The 8,991-nt window shown below is 54.7% G+C and overlaps 1 protein-coding gene across 1 annotated transcript; it reads right to left on the bottom strand.

Annotated features, from left to right (window-relative positions):
• Window positions 1-692: 692 nt before the first annotated feature.
• GLUL (glutamate-ammonia ligase) lies at window positions 693-8,606 on the bottom strand. The gene is made up of 7 exons (XM_075528136.1): window positions 8,445-8,606; window positions 4,936-5,114; window positions 4,060-4,221; window positions 2,642-2,788; window positions 2,299-2,426; window positions 1,886-2,085; window positions 693-1,146 (listed from the first exon to the last, which is right to left on the bottom strand). The coding sequence occupies exons 2-7, from the start codon at window positions 5,099-5,101 to the stop codon at window positions 828-830; spliced, it is 1,122 nt and encodes a 373-aa protein (XP_075384251.1). The 5' UTR covers window positions 5,102-5,114; window positions 8,445-8,606; the 3' UTR covers window positions 693-827.
• Window positions 8,607-8,991: the final 385 nt, after the last annotated feature.

Below are 8,991 nucleotides of genomic sequence, written 5' to 3' on the forward strand. Positions count from 1 at the left end.
CTCCCTTCAGGAGGGTGGGCAGAGAACCCCTCCAGTGCCCTGCCTGCCCTGTTCCTTCTCAAAGGGGGACCTTGACTTCCACCCAGGTGCTGAAACTTAATGATGATCCTTTAAAACAACACACACATACCTATATATATACTTTTTGTTTTTAACATTTAAATATAAAAATACTACTCTGCTTTGTGTTATAAATGGAGGACCAAGCAATAAGAACTTTTCTTCTCTTGAGGTGGGGGGGTCATAGCCACTTTATTCCGAGTGTAATCTTGAGGCCAAGGCTGTTTGCCCTAATCAAGGATGGTGTGACCAAGGGCATTTTCTTTCCTGGCCCCTCCCCTCCCTCTCAGACAAGTCCCCACTTTTAATGTAACGTTGGTTATATTCCTTTTAAGAAATGAGATTTCCCACCAGAAGCAGGAAATCCTGACCTAACCACAGAATGAGTCAGGCCCTATCCCCTATTCCAGCCACCTCAAAGAAAGAAGTCTGTTGGGGGTAGCTAGGCCTACTGGAAAAATACACCTGATTAATGGAAGCAGTGGTTATGGTTTCCCGGCCCCGGCCCCACTAATGCACTAGTCCCCAGTCTTCCAGAAAGCTGGAGACAGACACAGAGAAAGAGAGGTGGTGTGAAGAGAGTAAGAAAGTGACCCCCCCACCCTGGGCCCAAAAAAGACAAGTGTTATTAATTGGGCACAAGGAATAAAAAAGACCTTGATATTCTGTCTTTTGAGTTACAGCTAGTAGGAACGAGTGGGAGAGGGGGAAACATGGGTGTGGGGTGAAGAGCTGGGAGGGGCCTGTCGGCTGGAGGTCTAGTCCGCTTAGTTTTTATATTGGAAGGGCTCCTCGCCGGTCTCGTTGAGAAGACACGTGCGGATGAGGGCTTCTGTCACCGCGAAGGGGTCACAGTTGGCAGAGGGGCGGCGGTCTTCAAAGTAACCCTTCTTCTCCTGGCCGGTCATCCGGGGAATGCGGATGCTGGCGCCTCGGTTGGCCACGCCGGCGGAAAAGTCGTTGATGTTGGAGGTTTCGTGGAATCCCGTGAGGCGCCGGGCGTTGTCCAGGCCCCCTTTGGGGTCGTAGGCGCGGATGTGGTATTGGTGCCGCTTGCTTAGCCTCTCGATGGACTCCTCAATGTACCTAAAGGGATGGAAGACATGGAGTCTGACCTTGTCACCAGGAAATGTGCCCAAGGGCAACAGAGACAGGTATCAAAAACCGTTTCCCAGTTCAACAGGCTCCAAAGAACGGTCGCAGTCAACACACACGGAGACCTAGTGGTGCGGCACTTAACTGCCAGCCAACAGGGGAACAGACAGGAGTGGAAAGCGCCCTGGAAAGTCAGAAATCCAGAGGGGCAATTCTGCCACATGGGTTACCGTATATACTTGAGTATAAGCCTAGTTTTCTAAGCACATGTTTCATGCAGTTTTTATGGTAAAATTAGGTGCTGTCCCGGCTGATCTTCGGGTTGGCTTATACTCGAGTGTATCCGGTACTTTGAGTCGGGACCAAGGCAACCAGGCTCCACAAGAGTAGGTTTTGTCTTATTCCAGCGCCTGGAGCAGCAGGTGATGTGCAGCAAGCAAGCCATGCTTGCTGGAAAGACCCCAGTAATTTAACTGGACTTCCTTCCCTCCTCATGTTGATCCACAAACCGTTATGAAAACCTGTCAAATACATCAATGTCTGCCGCTTGAGATTTAAAAATGGCCCCGGCAGAAGGCAAGGATGGTTCGTGACCAGGCGGTGTTTCGTTCTGTTGTCTACAGGGTCACCAGGAGTTGGGACCGACCCACAGCAACTAGCACCTACCACCACCACCACCACCACCACCACCACCACCACACCACCACCACCGAGAACAGAAGGCACTCACTTCAGACCATTCTCTTCCCGCATGGCCTTGGTGCTGAAGTTGGTATGACAGCCTGCACCGTTCCAGTTCCCAGGGATGGGCTTAGGATCGAAGGTTGCTATCACTCCAAAGTCTTCACACACACGGTGCAGGATGAAGCGGGCCACCCAGAGATGATCCCCCATGTCGATTCCCTCGCAGGGTCCTATCTGGAACTCCCACTAAAAACAAACAGGAGCTGCCTTTAATATAAAGCCAACAGCTAACCTTAAACGCAGAAGCTCCTCAGCCCGCGCTCTGCCCACTTCCACCCAACCCACTCCCGCTCCTTTGGGCCCGTGAGTTGTGCACGAGCATCCCTTTGGAGTCCAAGTCCCATTGGCCTACCGCGACGACTTCAGAAACGGAGCAAGTGGTGTGTTAGCACCATTTACCTGGGCAGGCATGACCTCGGCATTCGTCCCTCCAATCTTGATGCCAGCATACAAGCAGGCCCGGTAGTGAGCCTCCACAATGTCCCTGCCGTAGGCTTTGTCTGCCCCCACACCGCAATAATACGGACCTACAAAGGCGTCAAAGTAGGGCTGGTCAAAGGAAGACTCAGAATCTGGATTCCGGCGATAAGAGGACTGTGTTGTGTCTCTTTACAGGATTATACCAATTTCAGGGGTGCCCCCAACAGCTTTTGATTCAGTCACTCCTATCTCTGGGAAGGGGGTTCTTTGCCAATTTGGCGCCTGGGAGGCGCAGGTTCACCGTTAATTGAGGGGGACTAACCTTGGGGTCCAGGAAAGCCATTGGAAGGCCAACCAAAGGGGTGCCCATCTGTCCCCATGAGGGTGTACTCCTGCTCCATTCCAAACCAGGGGTGTTGGCTGGTCACCATGTCCATAATCCGCTTACAGGTGTGCCGTAAATTGGTCTCTGGAATAAAAAAATCAATATGCCATCAGGGATGTGCAGATCATAAGCTGAGCCCCTGTGCAGATGGGAAAAACAGGTTCCGGGTTTTATGTGGCTGAGATATTCATTGTGAGCTGAGCTGAATCAAGAAGCTCTAACTGCACTACCTTGGCAGGGAGACTCCAGGGAAGACGTCGGCTATAATTAAAGCCCGTTACAACCAAGTCACACGGGAGTGGACTCAGAACAGAACACATTCCCCCTTTATCTGCATGTTGGCTACCTCTCAGTATCGAATGCCAGGCACTTAAGCCCTCTCTTCCCAAGGCAGCTGCTGCTAGTTAACAGGCTTCTTCGTCGTTTCACAGGCATTTCAAACCCAATCTACAAGCCTTGGCACAAGCGTCCATTAGGAGGGCTGAGATCCAAGCGCACAGACAATCCAAAGAAAACAAAGGCCATCTCCAAGTGGGGAGGGAACTTTAAAAAATAAAGCTGATTTCCTGTGGGCCTGAAGGATGCCCCAGGACCCACGAAGACCTCGAGAGCAGTTTACACCACAAAAGACCTGACAATCAGTACGAAACCCCACGGAGTTCTACTGTCAGTAACAGGGCTGCTATGACTTGTCGTTGGCACGACACATCAAGACTTGACAATATAAAGACCTTTATATGGACATAAAACTCGTGTTTACAACAGAGGTAGGGATAAGCTGCCCCCATTTTATAGCTAAGAAAACGGGGGCACACAGATCATAGGCAATTCATACACCTACAGAGCAGTCAGCAGGCCAGAAACCCCAGCCCGTGCCCCTTACCACAATGAATTACTGCCTCATAGGAGGGAGGGCAAGCTGAGCTTAAAAGAGAACCGGCAGAGAACCCAGGAAAGCAGGCAACTTAAATAGGTTAAATACTTTGCCCTTGTTCATGGCCTAAGTGGTAGAACCAGGGCTGAAACCCAAGCATTCTGACTTCAGACCCCTTGGTTTTAAAATCACCAAGTTTTATCCTACAGGTTGGTAAGAGGCTCGTCTCCTTGGGGACTCCACCGGGAAACATTCCAAAGACTTCGTGCCATATGAAGCCAGGAGACTAGGGAAGGCTGGGCCACACGACTACTTTGTAAAAGGAAGTCCCGAGTGAAGAGGGGTGGGAGTCTCCTGATTTGGGGAGCCGTTCTGAGATAGCCTGCTCACCCAGGTGCTCACTGCTGAACACCCCCTCCCTCGCCCTTAGAGCAGCCAGACCAGAACAGGGCAGGAGCATGCAGGCCCATCCCTCACACACCTGCAGGCTTTCGGTTGTACTTAAAGACTTCACAGAACACCAGCTTGTTGGGGTCCCTGCGGAACGGGTCCCGGAACATGGCAACAGGGATGAGATACATGTCACTGTTGGAGCCTTCAGACTGGAACGTGCTGGAGCCGTCGAAATTCCACTCGGGCAACTCTGAGGTTAAAGAGAACAAAGCAAAGGGGTGTGTGTTAAAGTTTCAAATATACAGGCACTTTCCAACCCTCACTCAACTTCCTCTCTGTAAGTGCCACCATCAGCACCAACCCCTCAATGCCGATAGCCCATTCATCAGTTTTCTGTATTCAATTTTTAAGTAAAACAATTACATCCCTGCCCTGAAGAAGGGGGAAAGCACAAACCTGGAAATATTGCTTTTTCCCTAAAAAAGGTAACTGGGCACTCCAAGGAAATAAACTCACACATCCAGGCGTCAAGTCTTTTGGAAAACCAACAGGGCAAGATTCAAGTCTCCCACTAAGCCATCTTTGTGATTCTTTCGGTAATTCATTTCACTGTGTAGGAACGGATCTAACTCAAGCTGTCTCCTAAACTCACTGGATGCAAGTCAATTCAGACTCAAAGTGACCCTAGAGGACAATACAGTCGAACTACCCCAGTGGGTTTCATGAAGAGCATAAAGCCTCAACTTTCCACCAGGACTCGCTGCAGAAACACTGGACTGCCAAGACAATTTCTTTGGGGTTCCGTACTTTTGTTAAGAGTCTAGGCAGGGTAGGAGCTTAAGAAGTGGCTGAATGAAGTCGACTAACACTACCTTCAGAAACCTTTCCTGTCTTGCTGTAAAGGGGCTGCCCACCTCCACTGTGCTCCCACACAGAATGTGGCCTCTCCCACCCAAGTTCTCACCTTCCACACACTTGGGCTCACAGTCCAGGGTTCGGGTTTTACAGCGGAGCCCTTCTCCAGTGCCATCGATCCAGATATACATGGCTTGGACTTTATCGCCCTGAGGCAGAGCCATGTACATCTGCTTGACGCCTTTGTTCAAGTGGGAACTTGTCGAGGTGGCCATGGTGGAAGGTGTTCTGGAGAGAGAAGAAAGTAGTGAACTCCAAACTGCTTCCCGGAACCAGTGGTTCAATAAGGACAGCTAGATCCCAAGTAAGATACTACCCACAAGAAGTCGGAGTGGGTCTATCGGCCCCTCCCTGTGAACCCATGCACCCGACGAGTGTGCTTAATCCCCTCCGCTTTCACAGGGATCAGTTTTATATTAGACAAAGAGAAGACTGTAAGAAACACCTTGGGAAAACTTAAGCTAGATGCTTTCCGGGGCTAAGACCAAGCCATTGATGCGCTTGATCCCTCTTCTCTGCATCCTTGGCTCAGATGCTAGAGTCCTGCAGCTTCTTCAAACTCAAAAGTTCCCCCAAGTTAGATTTTAGACTTGAGGACCAAGCCCGTGTTCCTCAGTGTAACAACGTTAAAATCGCTTAGAAGCCATTTTAAACTAAGGCAAGCCCTCCCTTTGCATCTGCCCCACCCCAAAAAATAACAAACCCATTGGTATCAAGCCGATTACAACTCATAGAGACCCTATAGAGCTTCTCTTTCTCTTGTGGAGTGGCAGGCGGGTTTGAACTTCCAATCTTTTGGCCAAAGCTTACCAGGACTAAGACACTAGGGGCAAACAAAGTGCGAAGGTGCAGAAATAGGAAGCTTACAAAACTGTTATCGTCTCCCCATAAAAGAAAGCCCCAGACACTGAAAGGCTTGCCCGCAATGGTTATCAGGTAGTCTTCCTTTTGCCTGTAGTCCTAGTTGTGGTCTCAATAAACGTCTTTCTGCAGACTCCCCCTCTCCCTTTGCTGGGGTAGATTTAAGGATGTTGAAATAGGGCTAGCAAGAATACACTTAGAAGGCTAGAGGTTTCCAACAAACATGAAACAGAAGATAAAAAACAGCTACAAATCCCAGTCAGATCCCAAGGTGAACACATAGTTTCCATTGGGCTGATGCAGTTCTCCCTTTTGTGACAGCCAGTCAGGCACCCGTGTCAGCTACTGCAGGGCTGCATTTCTGCTTTGCAACCTGGGGGTTTGTGGCACCACCCCGTGGAGCCAAGTCTCTCAGTGCCACTTTCCCGCGAGCATGTGCTGGTCACTTGGCATCAGCGTCACATTGTGGTGAATCCCATTAGATTCCAAACTTTGTCACACTGCTAATGTACACACAGCGTTAGCAACTATCAACAAAAACGTTAACTTCTATCTGTACTGGGAAACCAAAAAACCCGTGTGTGAAACAGAAATCCACTGCATCGTGGTGGCCTGGAACAGAACCACAATCTCTCTCGGGTAGGCCTATACTCAAGATTCCACTTTTTCAACCGTTAACGAACTCCTTCTAGAGCAAAAAAGACCCCCAAACCCAAACTCACTGCCATCTAGTACACGCTGACTCATAGAAAGCCCCGGTGGGTTTCCTGGACTGTCGTAACTGTTTGCAGGAGTAGAAAGCCCTGTGCATGGCAGCCCAATGCCTAACCACTACCCCACCGGGGCTCCTAAAGTGACCTAAACCTAAAACACGTGTGCTGCATGCTAAAAGCTGCAAGGCACTACACGACTTAGGAAAGGAGGTAAACTCGATTGGCCCCCAAGCCAGCCTCAAGAGGAAACGTTCTTTCCCTCCCCGCCTCCGTCCCCAAAGGCCAGGGTGGCTGGAACGGGAACACACTGTTCTCCTCCAATAACTTGGGCAACTTTCTCAAGTACAGTGGCAAAGTTTCTACGGGCAACCAGCCATGTTTGCCCAGCTGAAAACGTAACTGCGTCTCCTTCCAACAGCCTCACCCTCACCCTCGGGGAAGAGAACTTTCTGTCAAGTCTTATTCGAGGCCAACCAACAATCTTTGCCTACATCAGACTGTGGTCTGCCAAATGACACCCTCACCCCCAGACCAGCAGGCACTTCCCATCACTTTTGTTCCTACCATAAGGCTGCAGGCCACTCGGATCTCAGGTCCCTATCCCTCACGGCCCCCCCACCCCCAACACACACCTGTTTGCCCTACCTCCCCCATCAAACTACATTTTTCTCTTAAAGTGGGGTGAACCTTCTCCGCGGTGGTCTGAGGAGCGAGCTGGCCGCCGAGTCTACTGGGTAAGAGGCCACTGGGGCATTGGTAGGGGCAAATTTTTACGCGGGGGCAAAAAGGGGGCACTGAAGTTTCCAGCTTTTTGTGGGCAGCTGCTACCGGCTCCGGCGTCCCCTCTCTCTGGCCCCCTCAACTCACCCCGGCCAGTGGAAGTCAAAACTATGTCTGGGGGGGCCCTCTAGTTTAGCTCTCCTCTTTTTCGACTTCGGTTCCCGATGCTCCAGGACCTGCGGCTCTCGGAGGTCCAGGCACCGCTGCTTTCGGGGCGAGGGGGATGGAGGCGGGGACGGGGACGGCGAGTGCTCGTGCCGGCCGAGGCTGGACGAGGAGGACGGGTGGTTTAGAGTCTTGATCTTCAGCCGCGCCTTTTCGCCGGACTTCACCGAATAGGCAACGAACCCGAAGCAGTTGGAGGGGGACCCCGAGGACCGCGACTCTGTGTCGTCCACATCGTGCTTGTTCCTGGACTTGCGGTTCGGGGAGCGGCCCCGCTTCCCGCCCCCGAGGGAGTTGGAATCCACTTTGAGAACAGCCTTTTCCCCCCGGAAAGGTCCTGAACGTCGGCGCCCCGCCCCTCCGGCCGGGGTCCGGGTCTTAGGGCCTCTCCAGGGGGGCCATGCCCCTCCGCGGGCAGAGGCTGGGGGCGCGGGGCGGCGACGGGAGGGGTGGGAGGAGGGGCGGCGCGCGGCTGCCGCCTGGGCCGGGCCTCTCCTCTGGCTGCGCCGCCGGCTAGCGCCCAGGCCCGGGCTCCCCATTGTTCGGTCACAAGTGGAAGGCCCAGAATCTCCCCGGGGCTCCGCGGCCGGGGTCCCGCCGCGCCATCACAATACCCGTGCCCCCTATTCGCCTGCGGGGCGGCGTCTCCGCAAACCCGCCACCGCGAGGGCAGAGCGGGCCGCTGCGTGCGCTCCCGCCGGGGGGACAGCGCAGCCGCGGCGCCCCCTAAATCGAGACCCTCCCCCCGACCCTGGCCGGGGGGGGGGTGTCGACGGCGCGGCCTGCCGAGAGGCCGCCGCGGCGACGGGAAGAGCAAAACAACGCCGCACCCCACCGCCGCGCGTCTCCAACGAAGGGCGCGCCCCGCGAACGGCCACCCAGGAACTGAGGGCGCCAACGCGCGGACGCCCCGACATCCCCTGAAAGCCGACCGCAGAGGAGGGCTGCGGGGACGGGCCCCCGAGAGAGGAGGCCAGGCCAAGGGCGGCCGCGGGGCCGAGCACGTGGGCCGTCCGCGCGCCCCGGCGGCGGGACTTACCTGCGCTGGCGGCCGCAGGAGGAAGGGCAGGCGGCGAGAGCGAGGTGAGGAGCGGCGAGGCGGCCAGGTGGACGGCTTACGAGCTCGGCTCCACTCCCATGCTCAGCTCTGCACGGCGCCCGAGCTGCGGCGCCCTTTATGGGCGGCCCGGGGCCGCCCCCCGACGCCCTGATTGGCTTCCCGCGGCCGGGAGTCCGGACGGACCAGCCGCTGTGCGCCGGGCCGCCGCCGCCATTGGGCGAGGAGCCGGGCGGGCGCCGCTGGGCGGGGGGAGCGGAGCACGAGCCGGAAAGAAAGAAAGAGAAAGGGCCGTGGGGGAGGGTAGACGGGGAGGGTAGACGGGGCGGGCTGTGGACGCAGAGCGCGAGTTTCTCCCGCGGAGCGGACCCGGCCTGCAGCGGGCTGCAGCTCCACCACCGTCCGTCGCGCCGCGGCTCGGTGCAGACTCCCCAGCGCCGACCGCCGACCGGGGCCGCTTCGCGCAGCCCGCCACCCCGGGGGGCGGGGTGGACCCCAAAGCTCCTGGCAAACCAGCCGGGCCAATCAC

The sequence above is a fragment of the Tenrec ecaudatus genome, chromosome 1 (genome assembly GCF_050624435.1).
Source record: "Tenrec ecaudatus isolate mTenEca1 chromosome 1, mTenEca1.hap1, whole genome shotgun sequence".
In the NCBI taxonomy this organism is placed as follows: Eukaryota; Metazoa; Chordata; class Mammalia; order Afrosoricida; family Tenrecidae; genus Tenrec; species Tenrec ecaudatus.